We start from the raw sequence: 18,258 nt of genomic DNA, 5'->3' as shown, positions 1-18,258 counted from the left end.
CCCAAAAACAGAAAAATCATCCATGAAGACCTCAAGATACTCTTCCACCATATCTGAAAAGATAGACATCATACACCTTTGGAATGTAGCAGAAGCATTGTACAAACCAAAAGGCATCCGTCTATAAGCAAATGTGCCAAATGGACATGTAAAAGTGGTTTTCTCTTGGTCTAATGGGTCAAGGGCCACTTGGTTGTAATCGGAATATCCATCTAGGAAGCAATAGTATTGTTGCCCCGCCAATCTCTCTAAGATTTGATCAATGAAGGGCAAAGGGAAATGATCATTTCTAGTGGCGGCATTCAATTTTCGGTAATCAATGCACATACGCCATGAGTTGGTGGTGCGCTTAGAGATTTCCTCACCTTTAGCATTTTCAACCACGGTAATTCCCGACTTCTTGGGAACTACTTGTGTAGGACTCACCCATTTGCTATCGGAGATTGGGTAGATGATTCTGGCATCCAAAAGCTTCACTACTTCTTTCTTAACTACCTCTTTCATGTTAGGATTCAATCTCATTTGGGCATCCCTAAAGGGTTTTGTACCCTCTTCCATGAGTATACGATGCATACAAATGGAAGGATCAATTCCCTTAAGGTCCGCCACACTCCACCCTATAGCTTCTTTGTTTTCTTTAAGTACATTAAGAAGAGCATTTTCTTGGTCCTCATCTAGGCTTGAAGAGATGATAACCGGAAGAGTGTCGTGAGGACCTAGAAATGCATACTTAAGATTAGAAGGCAAAGTTTTTAGCTCAAGAGTTGGTGGAGATACCAAAGATAGAACCGGAGGAGTACTAGAAAGTGAAGGAAGAGGCTCAATTGGAGTTTTCCATGGTGGACAATTCAAACTTGCTACGGATTCCATTATATTGCTTACTTCATTGATTGAATTTTCATTATCAAACCCACAACTCTCATACATTTCAAGAAGACATAAGGCAAGAGGATCATCGGATAAAAGAGATGAGAGATCATCCTCAAGCGGTTGTTTCATGATCATTGTGGGAATTGATTCCTCAACAACCTCATCTAACACATCAATAACATAACACTCATCTTCATCTATGGGATGTTGACTTGCATTAAAAACATTGAGTTTGACCAACATGTTGCCAAAAGAAAGATCCATGATTCCGGACCTACAATTGATAGTGGCATTGGCGGTGGCAAGGAATGGTCTTCCCAAGATGATTGGGATTTGGGTAGTGGGATTAGCAACCGGTTCAGTGTCTAACACTACAAAATCAACCGGAAAGTAGAATTTATCTACTTTGACAAGGATGCCCTCAACCATACCCCTAGGTGTTTTGACGGATCTATCAGCCATTTGAAGCACCACCAAGGTTGGCTTTAACTCATTTTACCCCAATTGGACATACACAAAATAAGGAATCAAGTTAACACTTGAACCTAAGTCAAGAAGAGCTCTACGGATCTCGTGATTTCCAATTACACATGAAATGGTTGGAGCACCGGGGTCTTTGCATTTGAGTGGAGTATTTTGTTGAAGAATGGAGCTCACTTGCTCCATGATGAACACTTTCTTAGGACCTTGTCCTTTGTTCCTCCTCTTTTGTGTGCAAAGATCTTTCAAGAATTTGGCATAAGGCAGCATTTGCCTAATTGCATCTAAGAGGGGAAGATTTATGTTCACTTGCTTGAAAACATCCATCATGTCAAGTATTTTCCCATCTTGCCTCTCTTGAGGCAAGGTTTCTCTCAAAGCATAAAGGAAAGGAGCTTTTGGCTCATGACATTTTAGCACTTGAGAAGATGATGAAGATTGAGTATTCCGATTTGGAATATTCTCATCCAAAGAGATAGGTATGGAATTGGAATTTTGATAAGTGACAAAATTTGGTTGCACCGATTCACTATCCTCCTTTGGCAACTCAACCTTATTGTCAACTTGCTTACCACTTCTCAAAGTAGTGATTGCTTGTGTTTGAACTTGTGAGGCATTCTCCGATGTAGAGTTTGCCTCCACACAAAATTGAGCTTTTGGGTTCCTCTCAGGTTGACTAGGTAACTTACCCACTTCCCTTGCATTCGATGCATTAGCTATGATCCCGATTTGTGACTCTAGCTTTGATATAGATTGAGAGTGTGAATGCAACAAATTTGTGTTCTTCTCTAGGCTATCCAAAGCCATTAAAACATTATCTTCAAATGTAGAATTATTATGAAGTGCATGAGGAGGATGATGCTCCATTTGGAATTCATACATTTGAGGATGTGAAGAATTATTCATTCTTTGATGATATGAAGGAGTGAACCCTTGAAAACTTTCATTTCTCTTGTGAGGTGGAATGTACTTGTTTTGAAAATTCTGAGCTTGAAAAGAATTTGGATGTTCATTCCACCTTGGAACATAAGCATTGGAATAGGGTTGAGCAAATGTAGCATTGACTTGTTCATAGTGTTCATTATAAGCATGTCCGTGGGGACAATCAAAAGTAGTGTGCAAAACACTTGAACATGTCATACAAGGCTCATTCATTTGAGAGGTATGATGATAAGGATATGAATTGTTAGCCGGTTTTTGATTTAACAAGAATTGGTCAAACTTTTGAGAAAGAGTTTTAATCTCGGCTACAATTCCCATTGAACTCTCTATTTGACAAACTTGAGAATTTTTCTTCTTCTCTTTTCTTTCATGGTCAATTTGAGAAGTATAAAATTTTTGTAAAGAGTTTTTGCTCATCTTCTCAAAGAGTTGCCAAATGTCATTCTCATGTTTTCCAAAATATGATCCTCCACATGATGTATCAACAATGTCTTTATGAATGTCGGATAGTCTCTCATAGAAGTATTGAACCACTTGCCATTTTGGAATGCCATGATGTGGGCATTTCCCTAGCAAGTCATTCAATCTTTCCCAAGCCTCATATAATAACTCCCCTTCTTTTTGAGAAAAATTTCTAATTGAAGTACGCATAGCATTGGTCAAACTCATGGGATAAAACTTTTTTAAAAATTCATTTTGCATTTGCATCCAAGAAGTTATAGAATTTGCTTCCAAAGTATTGAACCAATGCTTTGCCTTGCTTTTGAGTGTGAAAGGGAAAATGAGTAGTCTAATCACTTCCTCATCATTTAGACCATAGAAAAGTGGACACAATTGAATAGTTTCAGGCTTGATTTCATATTGATTTGTCTCGAAATTAGGCAACATGATACAAGAAGGTGCATGGTATGCATGGAGATCATAATAGTCACGAAGTACCATTGGAGGCATTGGAGCTTGAGCTCCGAGACCGTATTGATCGGGAGGAAGGTTTTGCATGAAATGCGGGTCTAGGTAGCCAAGATTACCCTCTAGGTTTTCCATGTGAATGCCTAGAGTGAATGATCAAGTAAAGACTACAAATCACAACAAAGCAATCAAACAAACACTTCTCCTCCACAACAAGTCAAATATCAACAACTTCCTCCATATACAATAATTCCCATACTCCCATGCTTTCAATGATATGCAATGCCACCACATGGGCCCCCGATTTAACGAAGGAGATTGAGTAAGAAGGTCTCACAATGGTCCTTTAGCACTTCAACTCCAAATTTAAAAGCTTAGCTTAGTAAAAAAAATTTTAGCAACTCTTCATTTTTAGCATTTTTTCCTTTTTGCTTGCTTTGCTCCTTAGCTTTGAAGTTCTTTGCTAGCTCCTTGCTCAATGCACCTTGTTAATGAAGAACAAACTTAATAAGTAATCAAAAAAAAAACAGGAAATAAAAAGAAAGTAAAGACACGATCAAAAGAATACTAATCCTAATTGAATTTCACAATTCGACGTTGCCAATTTAAAATCCCCGGCAACGGCGCCAAAAACTGACCGGTCCTTTACAAGGGTCGCGATACCAAGTCAAGCTTGAAGAGTTATGAATTTAGGAGGTGGCCAAGTTTTACATTTATAGAAAGCCGCTACTACCTTTCTCTATATAAAATATAGATAGGGCGAGTAGGGATCGTCCCAAGGGATTTGATGGTGTATCGAATTGTGAAACTATGGTAATTAGGGTTAGTAGGTCGAGTGATCACACAATTGATTGGTTGGTTGATTATACTAAATGAGCTAAACTATAATAAAGCAATGCAATAAGATAAAGAGTAAGTAAGAAGGAAAGGTCTTGGGGTGTAGAGATCACCACCAAACAATACTATTCCAAACCATAATCAAGTGACTAATGAGGGAAATGAATGTGTTGCAACAATGTTGTGTGTGTAAAAGACATTCAATTGGTAAGGGTGACTCAACAAGTGCAAATTGTCTCAATCAACATGTGTGAGGCCACAATACATCTATTGGTAGAGGAATATATTGTCTAAACATCATGTGAAGATAACAAAATAACAATTCAAGTCATTGAACCTTTCATTAAGCTCATAGTCCAAGCAATCCATAAGGATGATTTAGTTAAACATGTATTATCTAAACATCATGTGAGAGGTACAAAATATCTATTGGGAGAGGAATAAATTGTCTAAACACATGTGAAAGATACAACATATCATAACTAGTCATTAATCCTTCATTAAGCTCAAAATTCCATTACACCACAATATTAGAGCATATGCTTCTTGCATTCAAAAGCATGGAACATCAAAGAACAAGCATGAATTGTTTCCCCAACTAACACTACACTACTTAAAAGAGAAGCACAATCCATCAAGGAATAAGTATGAACCATCTAGAGACATAACAAGAGCATTACATTAAGAACTTCATATTTTGACAATCTCAAGATTAAAGGCATTAATACACATAGACATGCATCAATAACATTAAATCTAGAGGTGATCATCTACTCTAGCATACATAGACATATAGATAGAGAAAATGATCAATTAGAAGCATTAATCCATAGAACTCAATGAATAATCAAGATCTTCATAAGTTCAAGAGTCAAAATATGCATTACAACACAAATCCCTCAAAATTACACAAGATTAGGTAAAGAAAGCATGTTTGGGGCTAACTCTAGCCCCAAAAGGATGTCTAGCCACTCATGATGATGAAGCTCCAACCCTCAAGGGCTAAATCCATGGTGAAAATCTGCTCCTTGATGATGAAGGTCTCCTCCAAAGGTTGCTCTAGCTTTCTCCCTTCTTCCTCTCCAAGAATAGCCTCCAAGATGATTTTCAATGTGTGACAAGAGACTCCCTCAAAAAGTGTATCATATTCCTTATATAGGTAGGTCAAATACACCCCATGATGAGCTGTGGTCGTGCAAGGCATATTCTCCAATCATTGGATGAAGGACGGAATAAATGAGCTGGACTTTAACTTTTTCTTGCTGGAGGAAGTTCGATCGATCGAACCTTAACTTGGATCGATCGAAAATGGGTTCGATCAATCGAACTGCATCTTAGATCGATCGAAGTGGTCTGACTCCTCCGGATAATGACAAGGCTGGGATATTTTCAAGATATTTATGGGGAAAAAGACAAAAGTGGTTGGTAGGCGTACAGCTGTGGATAAGATCAATCATTTGAATAGGACAAAATAGGGTTCGATCGATCGAAGGTGATGTTCGATCGATCGAACTTGGAATTTCAGCAAAGGCCAAGGTTAGATCTATCGAGAAGTACTGTGATCGATCATAGATGTTCGATCGATCGAACTCTAAGTTGGATCGATCGAACTTTTCAGCTGCACAACTTGATTCCTTTTTGCTCCTTTCTTTCTCCACTTTGCTCCCTCCTTTGGTTTATCTCAGAATTGCTTCAATTAAGCTCTTATTTGGCTGAGTTAGCTCAATTTTGGGATTAGTGCCTGAAAATATAAATAACACATAATAAGTCTAAAATGGCAAAGTAAGATAGATAAAGGTACTAGAATGCTTAAGCTTAACAGGTTTAAATGCGCACTTTTCAATGCTCATCAATAATCTCATCTCTTTCATTCCCTGTTGTTGAAACTATGTGCCCTTCAAGCCAATGAATGGGGTATAGATCACATTCATGAATATGTGGTTTTGATGCTTTATATATATATATATATATATATATATATATATATATATATATATATAGGGTGAACATAGTGTATTAATCCGTTGATGAAATGGTTCCAGGTGTCCTTTGACTATGCGGGTTGATTTATGTGTAGGATAAGTAAGGGCGAATTCAGGAATTGTCAATGGGGTGGCTTAATATTATTTTGGTTGGGCTAATAATAGTAATATATATATTTTTTATTTTTTACTATTATTATTATTTTTTTGGCTCAGCTAAAAATAGGAATAGTAAAAAATATATATTTCTTTTGGGATGGGCGTGTATATATATATATATATATATATATATATATATATATATATATAGGGTGAACATAGTGTATTAATCCGTTGATGAAATGGTTCCAGGTGTCCTTTGACTATGCGGGTTGATTTATGTGTAGGATAAGTAAGGGCGAATTCAGAAATTGTCAATGGGGTGGCTTAATATTATTTTGGTTGGGCTAATAACAGTAATATATATATTTTTTATTTTTTACTATTATTATTATTTTTTTTGGCTCAGCTAAAAATTAGAATAGTAAAAAATATATATTTCTTTTGGGATGGGCTTGAGCCCACCCAAGTTCACCCCTAGATCTGCTAGTAAGGTTGAGTGTTCATGCATAGGCCACAATGAATCATAAAGATATTTTTATAAGGTGATGGCGGATGAACTCTCTATATGTGAAGAATTTGAACAGGATCGATGATAAGTTGAGAAATTACAATAGAGTCATAGCAACTTCCTTAGGCAATTGGTGTGGTGTGTGGTTTTGACAAAATGGTTTATATATATTATCAAATATGTATTATTTTATCAAAACAAATGTTATGTCATCAGAGTAAAAATAAAAGATTAATTATGCAATTGCATTAATAGCAATTTTATTTAGTGTATTAACCAATTATGTGTGGAGGGGTTTTTCTCCGTAAATTAACATGCGGTTTTACCATTCTTGTATTGGAATTCAATTATTTTTATATAGTGTCATTAAAAATAATTAAATAGGTTTATTTAAATTGGGGCCATGAGATGGTCGGGCCAATTAATAAAGTCCATTTTAGCCAAATGTTACCTCTAGCCCAATAATGGGAGTATGGTAAGAGAGTGAAAATAGTGTGAAGAGTATAGGATGTCCTAAGGGTACTCCTAAGGAGTATAGGATGTACTATCATGTATGCTACGGGCAATCTTAGGATTTGTCTATGTATAGGTAGGGGTATTATAAACCTAGAGATATACAAGTCTTGGTTCACATTTTGTAGAAAATTCATATTTTCTTCACAAGACAAATATTCTCTTCTTCACACTCTCTCTAAAGCTCACACAATCTAAAGCTTTTAGAGATTCCATGAAGAAGACATAGAGGTGATTCTTGGGGCAAATAATATTGTAGGAGCATGTTAATACTTCATATATATAATTTTTTTTTTCAACTTTATGTATTCAAAATTACCCTATTTTGGCAATTCAAAGTAATCATGCTCCTTGTTAAATTATTTCATAACTTTCGTTACCTCATATATATATATATATATATATATATATATATATATATATATCAAATGCAAATTTTCAGGTAAGCAATAAAATCTTCTTTATTCCTTTTAAAGAACCAAATGTCACAAAGATGATCGATAACATTTACTATTATTATTCTTTTCTAATTTGGAGAAAATAATTGGGAGAGAAATTACAAACCTTCCATCTGCATATATGACTTTGTTGTACTTGTCACCTCGTCCGCTCGTCGAAAGTTTTCTAGAATGGTAAGAATTTGGGTCGTAATCTCGACCATGTTTGGTGGACATTGTCTCCCCAGATGCATCTGGTAGTATTTCAACTTTGAAACAAACAATGAGAGATTGAATGTTAGAGATTGCCATGCAATTAAAATACAATCCCTTTTTTTTTTTTTTAGGTTGAAAGGGTACAAGTGTTTGTAAGTATTTTTTAAAATAAAATGCATAAGTAACTCTTTATGCAAAATATATATAATATTTATTTCAAAATAGAAGAGGTGTTTGTATTTAAGAAGATAAACTCTTCAACAAATATATATACACACACATACACAGCGTATATTTATTTATTAGGTTGAAAAGGTAAATTAGAAATTCTATATATAGATATACTCCTGTATATAAATTTAGTGAAGTGGGAAGAATTATGTTTCAAAATTGTAGAATGAAAAAAAGTGATACGGTGGCATTAGAAAGTTAAGAATTTGGATCCATCGGCAAACACACTGAATAGTGGCCTTCATTCTCTTCACTACTCTCAAACATATGGCTGAACCAACTTGGAATCTCACTTCCAAGGAGAAGGACAGTTATTTTACAAAATTCCTGTTGCATATATAAAAACCATAACAATGATTTACTTCTTGTTCCAATGCTTCTCAACCAATTTGTGGCTCTCCTTGAAATCCAATTCTAGCTCCAAAAATGAACTGCCTGCACTTGTTGGAATTGAATAGCGTTCTAATGATATGCAACCTGTGATACACCCGAATTTTCGAATGCGGGTTGGCCAGGCCCACGCCCGAATACCCGAGGATATCAAAACAAATTAATAATAAACGAACACAGAGTACAAAAGAATAAAGAAAAATAAATAAAATGCTGACAAGAAACTAAAATGATAATCTAATAATAAACCTCATAATATATTTCCATTAATTAATAAACTTTTTTGATACAACTGATCCTCCAAAATACAACTCGGGAATCCATACTGTATGGACCCCTAGAGAATCCAAACTAAACAAATGACAGTAATCTAAAATAGGAAACTGAATCATAAAGGAACTCCTATGTAGAATCGGAAGAATGAAGTAGACTGATCCCCGCTCAGCACGAACAACCTTTACTCGTGACGAACACCTGAAAAAATAATGGTGGGTCAGACCCACAAACAAGTTCTATTCTACTACAGTCCAAGCAGAGATCCGATACACGTATACATCCTAGTCAATCCAACAGTAACTAGTAGTCCGTATATATATATATATATATATATATATATATATTTACACACACACACATTAAATGAACCTCACTAGACTATAGGGTTGTCTCAACCTGAATAGTAGGCAACACGCAAAACGCACATATAGTGGGCATGAGTACCTAGACCTACCAGGGTACACAACTACACTATATCTAGCTACACATCCCTGGCAATATACGCACCCTAACCACTGATCCTGAGACTTAAGCTCATATCATGGCACCATACTTATATATATATAATTTAGTAACCATCCTATCCAGTATAAATTAATCCTCCATAAGTCATTCAACTTGTTCAGCTGACCTGACTTGAATATAAGTAGGACTTAACATTTTAGTTAATCCATTCCCTTATATAATAAATTAATCCTCCATAAGTCATTTAACTTGTTCAGCTGACCTGACTTGAATATAAGTAGGACTTAACATTTTAGTTAATCCATTCCCTTATATAAAATAGGTAGGACTTAACTGATAAGTTAATCCGTCCCTAGAATGCCACCGTCCCATACCGGTGCATTAAACCACATAATATAACAATTGATGTAACGATTAAGGAAATACATCAAATAATCCAGAAATAACTTTGATGATATGATATCAAGTTAAATATGAATGACTTATTATTTATTTAAGCTTCCTATATCATATGTCCTACACAAACTGAATCTTATACATGATGATATTTTATTATACCGTCAAATAAGCATTCTCCGTATCCAATTCATCCTACACATTTAATCTCAATTGCTTAAACATATTAAAAGATTAAATTCATTCGTTTGTTTAAAACATTCAAATAGCAAGCATCATTATGATTGAGTCTATTTAAATTTATTTAAACCCAAACCTAATTCCTATTTAATGTTCAGGAATCCTAGGCATGTTTCTACGTTCCATCATTCCACAGATATAAAAAAATACATAATGTAAACATATAAAAATTCACACCGGAAATCAAATCAAAATCATGCATTTATCAATTCATAACACAAGAGCAGCTATGAACCAATTTCATAAACCTATGTTCTAATCAATTAAACATGCATAATTATTTAACTTTATGTGTTTAATAAATCCTGGAATTTCCTAGGCATGCATAGAAACACGAATCAAAGGGAAAATTGATAGAAGAAGAACTTGCCTTAAACTTTCGGATCGAAAGTTAAACTTCTTCTTCCTTGATTTTCTCTCTACATAGTTTTTCTCCTCCTTCCTTCCTTCTCTAACTCTCTCTCTCTAGAATATATCACGTGAATATTTCTAACCCCCTTTTACAACCTATAGCTATATATTTATAGGCTAAATAAAATAACCCTAACCCTTTTCCCAATCCAAGTCAACTAAAAAAAAATGAAAATAAAAATATTATAAAGGTAAGCAAAATATGTTACGTATATAATTTATGTATATGTTTATTAAATAAATAAATTATACACATTCCATTATTTATTAATGGATTATCCAATAATATTTAAGTTACCATAAAGTAACTTAAAACATAACACGTATCAAATCTATGTATATTTTTATTATTTAAATAAATATATACATCAGATTAAATATTACTACCCAAATTACCATAAAAGTAATTAATAAATTACTTTCTCTTTTATATATATATATATATATATTAAAAAGGTAAGTAAAATATGTTACGTATATAATTTATGTATATGTTTATTAAATAAATAAATTATACACATTCCATTATTTATTAATGGATTATCCAATAATACTTAAGTTACCATAATATTATAAAGTAACTTAAAACATAACACGTATCAAATCTATGTATATTTTTATTATTTAAATATAAAACATATACATCAGATTAAATATTACTATCGAAGTTACCATAAAAATAATTAATAAATTACTTTTCTTTTTATATATGTATATAATATATATCTATAAATATACATACATTATCCATGGGTAATAATCCATACATATCCAACCTCCTATCCAAGTAGTCCATGGGACCCAATTGGTTGGCCTATTACTACTAACCATAACCATAAAAGAAAATTAAAATAAAATAATAAAAGAAAAGAAAACATTTAATTTACAATTAATCAAAACACCATTTAAGCACATAATCTAATTAAACAATTAACACATAGACAAATACAAATAATACATAGACACATAATCAAATAATCAAGTAATACCTAATTCAATTAAACACATAAGCAATTAGTCAAATAATTAATTAAATAATTAAAAAATACAATTAAAACAAATAAATAAATACTGAGACTATCCTTTTAAAATTAGAGGTATTACACAACCTTGTGCAGAAACTGTACGTATAGATGATGGAAGTGAGTCCAATGTTTGGAGGCTTAAGCAACCATCCAAACCAAGAGATTCAAGCTTTGTAAGTTGGGTGAAGCTTGTTGGTAAGCTAGCAAAGTTGTTCCTGCTTAGATTTAACTTCCTCAACGAGTGAGGAAGATTAAGAATGGATTCTTCATCTAAATTGCAGTTTTGACAACCTAACTGTTCAAGGCGAGTCAACTGTGCAATGGATGATGGCAAATTTTTTATGCCACTATTTCCCAATTTAAGATGCTTTAAACTCTCCATCCCACCAAAATTTCCCGGCAAACTCTCAAGCATTTCGCAGTCCTCTAAATCTAATTCCGTAAGCCTTTTGAGATGTCCGACTGAGGGAGGTAAATCTTTTCCATTCAAGTCAAGCTTTTCTAAACATTCCATATTCCCTTACATCACTGGAAACTTCTCAAGTTTTGAGCAGCCTTGGATTTTAAGCGATCTGAGAGATTGAAAATTAATACTTCTTGTAAGGCTCTTCAGATTTTGGCATCTCTTGAAACTTAACTTAGCAAGTCTTTCATGAAATTTAATGGACGGATGAACCTCAATTAGACTTCCGCAATCTTCAAGAATCAATGCCTCCAAACTTGGAAATAGGGACAAATTAGGAGTCTTTTTCAATTTCGTGCAATAACGAAGATCAATGAATTTTAAATTCTGTTAAACAAAAAGAAAAAACAAACAAACAAAACATATTTCAGAATTCTAAAAAAATTAAAGGAAAGAGAAACATTCTCAAAGTAGAGAATCATTAAAATCAGTGCCACGTGTTCAATCGGTGTATTTCTATTTGCATTCACCACAATTACCGAGTTAGGCCGACACTAGCCACTGGACCCATCAAGAGGAGTCCATTTAACACTTGACCCATCAACAGAATTCTAAAATGAGTAATGATACAAAACAAACTAATGATTCCACTATCATTTTCTTTGATATATTCAAGTAGAATCCGTATCATGACACCGTATGATCTTTTAAAAAAAGAATAATACTTAGGTCTTTATAGTGAGAATTTATAATACACTAACTTGTGATGTGGACCAATAATAAATGGACACGTCCTATTTTAATTATCAAATCATAAGTGATAATCAAATCACTATGATTTGATAACTAATATTTACTCACCATCTTTGATTTGGTAATTAAAGATCACATGTCAATTTATTATTAATTCACATCAGCTGTGAGTATATTATAAAACCTCATTAGTGAATCGAAGTGTTGTTTTTCAAAAAATATTACATAAGCTTGTCAGGTCGTACCAAAACACACGTAAGAAAATGATTCACCACTCCGCTCTTATTTATTTATTAAACAAGCTTATTTAGGAGAGGAGCTAGCCAAAGACCCTTGACCACTTAGATAGTTTAGACTGGCACATATGGTGTCATGTCATTGTGACTTATTTTTTTGACCCTTCAATTTTTTTCTCTAGAAAGAACCAAAAATAAATAAATAAATTTGCCACATACAAAGACTTTAAGAGCATCCGCAGTAGGCTCTTTAGAGCCCAATTTCAGCGAGCAAATGGACTGTTTGAAGTCTAGTGGGCTAGCTATAAGTCTTGGGGCCCACTAGCGATCGCGGGCCGACTCGCGGTCTGCAGTGAGCCAGCCCGCGATCGCTGAAATTTTTTTTTGTTTTTTGTTGCATCAAAACGGTGCCATTTTGGGCTGCCGCTATTTTGTGTTATTAGCCAGTTTTGCACAATGCTCCAAACAGTGCAATTTTTTATTTTTTTTTCAAACCTAAAAATAGGTTATTTTTAGCTCCTTTTAAGAAAAAAAAAAATTAAAATAAAATTCATTAAAAATATATATATATTGTTTAGGCACTATTTATCGGGAAAAAAATTTATTTGGGCAAAAAATAAATTCAAAAAACTTTTTTATTTGTTTTTTTTCCTTAAAATTTGTTTTTATTTTTATTTTTATTTTTTGCTTTAAATTGTAATCCTTATTTTCTTATTCCAATTCATTATTTTTAATCCTTAAAAAAAATTTATTTGGGCCAAAAATAAATTGAAAAAGCTTTTGTTTTTTTGTTTTTTTTTTTTCCTTAAAATTTGTTTTTTTGTTTTTTTTTGCTTTAAATTGTAATCCTTATTTTCTTATTCCATTTCATTATTTTTAATCCTTATTTTGTAATCCTTAAAAAAATTTATTTGGGCTAAAAATAAATTGAAAAAGTTTTTGTTTTTTTTCCTTAAAATTTGTTTTTTTTTTTTTTTTTTTTTTTTTTTTTTGCTTTAAATTGTAATCCTTATTTTCTAATTCCAATTCATTATTTTTAATCCTTATTTTGTAATACTTATTTTGTAATCCTTATTTATTTTTAATCAAAATTTAAAAATATAGTCGTTTTTTTTGTTCAAATTTTAAAAATATAGCCGTTACAAATATAGCCGTTAAAAATTCAAATTTTAAAAATATAACCGTTAAAAATATAACCGTTTAGGAAAAGTTTTAAAAAAAAAAAATTAATTTTAATTTTTTATTATTATTTTTTTTGAAGAGCGAAAATTCGGAGAACTTGATGGAGTGCATATTTCTGGAGAGCGAAAACTGCTGATGTGGCTCTTGGAATTGTTGATGTGGCTCTTGGAAAAGCTGATGTGACATTTTTAGAGAGGCAAAATCCGAAGAGGCTGGTGCAGATGGCCTAAGACCTATTTACAAAGAACCTTTTCTAAGTACACAAAGGATGCAAGATCGTGAATCGCATAAATTATTCTTATTATTTGCATTTGATATTTTTCGAAATGTGCCTGGTGAATCTAGAGGAGGTTTAAAAATAATAAAAAATTCAAGTTGGGCTCCTTGAGATTGATTTGGCATCAGAGGAAAACTATATTTTTGTTATTGCAATTATTTCTTTTAAGTGTGTAGTTCCCTAATTTTAACATGATAAATTAATTCAGAATAATTAAATTTTTGAACTTAAAATAACAAACATTACCTCCAACATGACGTGAAATTCAAGCTCAACCGCACTTCCACAACATTGAAGTAGCAATTCCCCCAGACACGGCAATCGATAAAAATTAAACAAGGGTTGTACACAAATAGTAGCTACAGAAGAGATGAAGGACTTTTAAGTTACGGTGAAACTGTTAAAATGAACAAGTAATTAATGAAACAGATAAATTTGATCAACTCAACAAAATTATTCTTATAAAGGATCGTATATATAGTATATATATCTATATTCTCAACTTTTTATACCATCATGCCGCTATTCTAGATGGTATCATCTCTCCTTATCAAAGAGGAGGTTGAGAGTTCAAGTGTTATCGGGGCATATTGCGGGTGTGCGTTTTCTCATAACGTACTTCACAAAAATAAAAATAAAATAACAAAAAAACTTACCTTTGGTTCCTCAATTTGTTTGATGAGGCCATATGGTAATTCAAGACGAACAAGACTTCTTGGAAGTGGCAAACATTCTCCAAGATACTGTTGCCATTTAATAAACTTTATACTGATTTGGAAGAGACGTCAACATCCAAGAAGTTGCACATCAAGGGCCATGATTATGAGTATTCTTAGTTTCTTCATCTTGGAGAAAGCATCCACGCTTACTATCACCTAATAACCAAGAACATGGTATAAGTGAACCTACCACACAAAATCAAAACCTAACTGAAAATAAAATATAAATAAATAAACTTTAAATCTGCTTACAAGATAATATAAAATTTCATTAAAAAAAAATTTTCACGCAAAAGTAATATATGAGTTTAAAATGTACCGGATCTTTAGATTCTTGATCAACAATTTTTTGATCAAATTCTTGTCCTATAAAATCATACAGATCTCGAAACTTATCATCCAGATCTCGTATCGGTATCAAACCATGCATATCGCTGACTTTTGGTAACAAAATGCCTTCAATATTATTTGTCACCTAATAACCAATAACATGGTATAAGTGCACCAACCACACAAAATCAAAACCTAACTGAAAATAAAATATAAATAAACAAACTTTAAATATGCTTACAAGATAATATAAAATTTCATAAAAAAAAAATAAAAAAAAATAAACTTTCACACAAAGATGAGTTTAAAATGTATCGTATCATCAGCAAATACTTCACAAATATCTTTATATGACCACAATCTACTGCGACTTCCAGGATCTTTAGATTCTTAACGAACAATTTCTCGACCCATTTCTTGTATCAAATCATGCATCAAAAGATTGTTATATTTCGATTTAGTGATTAGGGACCTCTCAATAAGAGCTTCTATTCCACATTCTGATTGAGATTTACTACTCTCAAAATAATCCATTGCAATGCTTTTGTCATATCCTTTGGAAAAACACGCAATATTGAGGAATATTGACTTTTGATTTTTATCGAGGCCATCAAAACTTCTCTTAAGAACATCGTGAATTTTCTGGTGAAGTTTGCTTTCCATATCATCCAATTCACTTACCCAGTATTTTTTGCTTCTTTGACACAAATGAGATCTCAGAACTTGAAAAGCTAATGGAAGTCCTTGGGCATACTTTATTACACGGTGTGAGAGGGCTCGAAATTCTTGTACAGGATTGTTCAACTTGAATGCATGCCAACTGAAAAGTTGAAGTGCTTCATTGTCATCGAATAGGTCAACCTTGCATCTTTTAACACCATACTTTGTCAATAACCATTCATTCCTAGTTGTTATGATAATCCTACTTCCTGAACCAAACCAATTCTCTCTTACTCCAACTAAATTTTGTAATTGCTCCTCATCATCAAGAACTATAAGAATCTTTTTGCACTGAAGTCTATGCTTTATTAGATTGATTCCCCTATCCGAACTTGATATGCTTATACTATTATCCTTTAGGGACTCTTTGAGAAGTTCTTGCAATTTAGCTAAACCATCCTTTGTTGATTTTTCTCTCACATTTTCTAAGAAACAACTTGTTTCAAATTCATTGTATATTCGGTTAAAAACCGCTTTGGCAACGGTTGTCTTACCCATTCCGCCAAGTCCACAAATTCCCACAAAGAGTTTATTATCTAATGTATCATTAAACAACTTGATTAGTTTGTCTGCTCGAGAATCAATACCCACTTCATACTCAGTAACCTTAAACGGTTTATGTTATAGAGTTTTCGAAATCGTTTGAACAATTTGTTGGATAAACTCATCCCAATCCCTATTAAGAATAAAGCACATTAGAATCTGATGCGATATTCTATACAAAAAATTATATATAAAGGTAGAAATAAGTATGGTGAATTGTTTGATTCATTATAATAAAATGGCAAAAATTTAATCAACAAACAAATTTTTTATTTTGTCGGTAAATTAATTAATAACAATTTGCTAGAACTAGAAATAGAATACCAGTTAAAATACTAGAATCCATTTGATACGTTTAAATATAAATCAAAATAAACACATTATTAACATAAGTTATGTGTAACAAGGGTTATTTGTCCACATCGGACCCGAATGAAAAAGTGATTGGATATAAATGGGTGAATGCTCTGGCCTATTCACATGTTAACTTTAATCCAACATGTATATGAATGGGAGGAATTAAGTCTATTATGATAATTAAAGAAGTTGAAATTTAGAGTAAACAAAAAATGAAATACCAATATTACCCATTTGCTACATCTTCTAATTCCAACCCGCTTATGACTGCTACTTTCTTTAAAGCTGTCCTCCATCTTTCCATCTGGTTTGCAGTACGAATTCCTTCATGCGCGCGGGTAAAAGCTTCACCAAAATCCCCCGTTTGTTTCTTGACATCCGTTGGTTTGACGTCGTAGAAGAGAGGCAAAATTATCTGCCCCTTACTCCTCTTACACTCAAGGATCTCCACCAGTTCGTCCAAGCACCATAACGAAGAAGCATAGTTTTTAGAGAAAACGATGACTGCGATTCTTGATTCATTGATGCTCTTTAAGAGCTCAGGAGATATGATTTTTCCTCTCTCAAGCTCTTTGTCAACTCTGAAGATTCTAAATCCTCTCTAACTCAGAATCCTATAAAGAAAGCTAACAAATGTTTTGTGGGTGTCTTGGCCGTGGAAGCTCAAGAACACCTCATATTCCCATCCAGACATCGAAGAACAAGAGGAAGAGGAAGAAGCCATGAAAATTACTTCACTAATAGCTAGAGAGGAGACTAGAATACCACTCTATTTATGATAACTATCTCCACTTTTTTTTTTTAAAAGGAGTATAAACTAACTGGAAATTATTACTATTAAATTTTGGTGACTTTCCATGTAACTTCTCAGTAATTTCACATCAGTTTTCTTGCCATTTTACAAGTCATTTACAGCTTTTGTGTGGGGGATAACATTTACGACTCATTTATTGAAACACTTTATCTTCTTTTTTTTTTGTCGGAATTTTTTTTATATATATTTTTTTTATTATTCAATTTTTTTTTTTTTTTGGGTCAACTTTTAATTAGGCATCAAATGAATAAGTATCTTAGCTTGCCGTCTTTTTTGGGATGCTCTAAGACAGTTGCTCTTAATTTTTTGTCGGAAAAGGTTTCTGCAAAGGCTAGTTGTTTAAAAGGTTCTCTATTGTCTAAGGCTGGTCGGGAGGTTCTTCTGAAATCTGTTTTATCGACGATTCCAGTGTTCTCAATGCAGTGTTTTCGGCTCCCCAAAAAGAATTGCCAAGTTTTGTCCAGCCAGCTTCTTAATTTTTGGTGGAGTGGGGTTGAGCGATCGTATAAAATTAAATAGATTAGTTGGGCTGATATGTGCTTACCCAAGGATGGGGGTGGTCTGGGCTTTCGGGATGTTGAAGCCTTCAATATAGTGCTTTTAGCTAAGGTTGCTTGGCGTATGGAGGTGGGCGACGAGTCTATGTTGTACAAATCCTTCAAGCCCAAATATTTTAAAAATTACAGCTTTGTGG

At 33.1% G+C, this 18,258-nt stretch overlaps 2 protein-coding genes and 1 non-coding gene across 3 annotated transcripts; 1 reads left to right on the top strand and 2 right to left on the bottom strand.

The window, feature by feature from the left end:
• The first annotated feature begins 2,839 nt into the window (after positions 1–2,839).
• On the top strand, positions 2,840–2,943 carry LOC132267994 (small nucleolar RNA R71). Its single transcript, XR_009469156.1, has one exon. It is a non-coding gene; the product is annotated as a small nucleolar RNA R71 (small nucleolar RNA).
• An 8,807-nt stretch (positions 2,944–11,750) lies between these two features.
• Positions 11,751–16,348, bottom strand: LOC132266326 (disease resistance protein RUN1-like). Its single transcript, XM_059767181.1, has 4 exons — positions 15,530–16,348; positions 15,120–15,275; positions 14,738–14,824; positions 11,751–12,020 (listed from the first exon to the last, which is right to left on the bottom strand). Exons 1-4 carry the CDS (start codon positions 16,346–16,348, stop codon positions 11,751–11,753), a joined length of 1,332 nt encoding a protein of 443 aa, XP_059623164.1.
• Positions 16,349–16,976: 628 nt separating this feature from the next.
• LOC132266325 (probable disease resistance protein RPP1) lies at positions 16,977–17,444 on the bottom strand. Its single transcript, XM_059767180.1, has 2 exons — positions 17,424–17,444; positions 16,977–17,351 (listed from the first exon to the last, which is right to left on the bottom strand). The coding sequence occupies exons 1-2, from the start codon at positions 17,442–17,444 to the stop codon at positions 16,977–16,979; spliced, it is 396 nt and encodes a 131-aa protein (XP_059623163.1).
• Positions 17,445–18,258: the final 814 nt, after the last annotated feature.

The sequence above is a fragment of the Cornus florida genome, unplaced genomic scaffold, assembly GCF_030987335.1.
Source record: "Cornus florida cultivar Cherokee Brave unplaced genomic scaffold, ASM3098733v1 CherokeeBrave_3.0.0_Hap2_Chr07, whole genome shotgun sequence".
Taxonomy (NCBI): Eukaryota; Viridiplantae; Streptophyta; class Magnoliopsida; order Cornales; family Cornaceae; genus Cornus; species Cornus florida.
The sequence above is the reverse complement of the archived record's forward strand: the minus strand, read 5'-3'. Positions and strand labels throughout refer to the sequence as shown.

What these genes read in the sequence shown, in the direction of transcription:
- LOC132266325 (XM_059767180.1), bottom strand. Translation starts at nt 17,444, where the DNA reads ATGTCTGGATGGGAATATGAG. An exon ending in TGTCTGGATGGGAATATGAG is followed by an intron (nt 17,352 to 17,423) that starts GTGTTCTTGAGC and finishes ATTCTGAGTTAG; the next exon opens with AGAGGATTTAGAATCTTCAG.
- LOC132266326 (XM_059767181.1), bottom strand. Translation starts at nt 16,348, where the DNA reads ATGGGTAAGACAACCGTTGCCAAAGCGGTTTTTAACCGAATATACAAT. An exon ending in AAGAAATGGGTCGAGAAATT is followed by an intron (nt 15,276 to 15,529) that starts GTTCGTTAAGAA and finishes ATTGGTTATTAG; the next exon opens with GTGACAAATAATATTGAAGG. An exon ending in ATCAAGAATCTAAAGATCCG is followed by an intron (nt 14,825 to 15,119) that starts GTACATTTTAAA and finishes AAATGGCAACAG; the next exon opens with TATCTTGGAGAATGTTTGCC.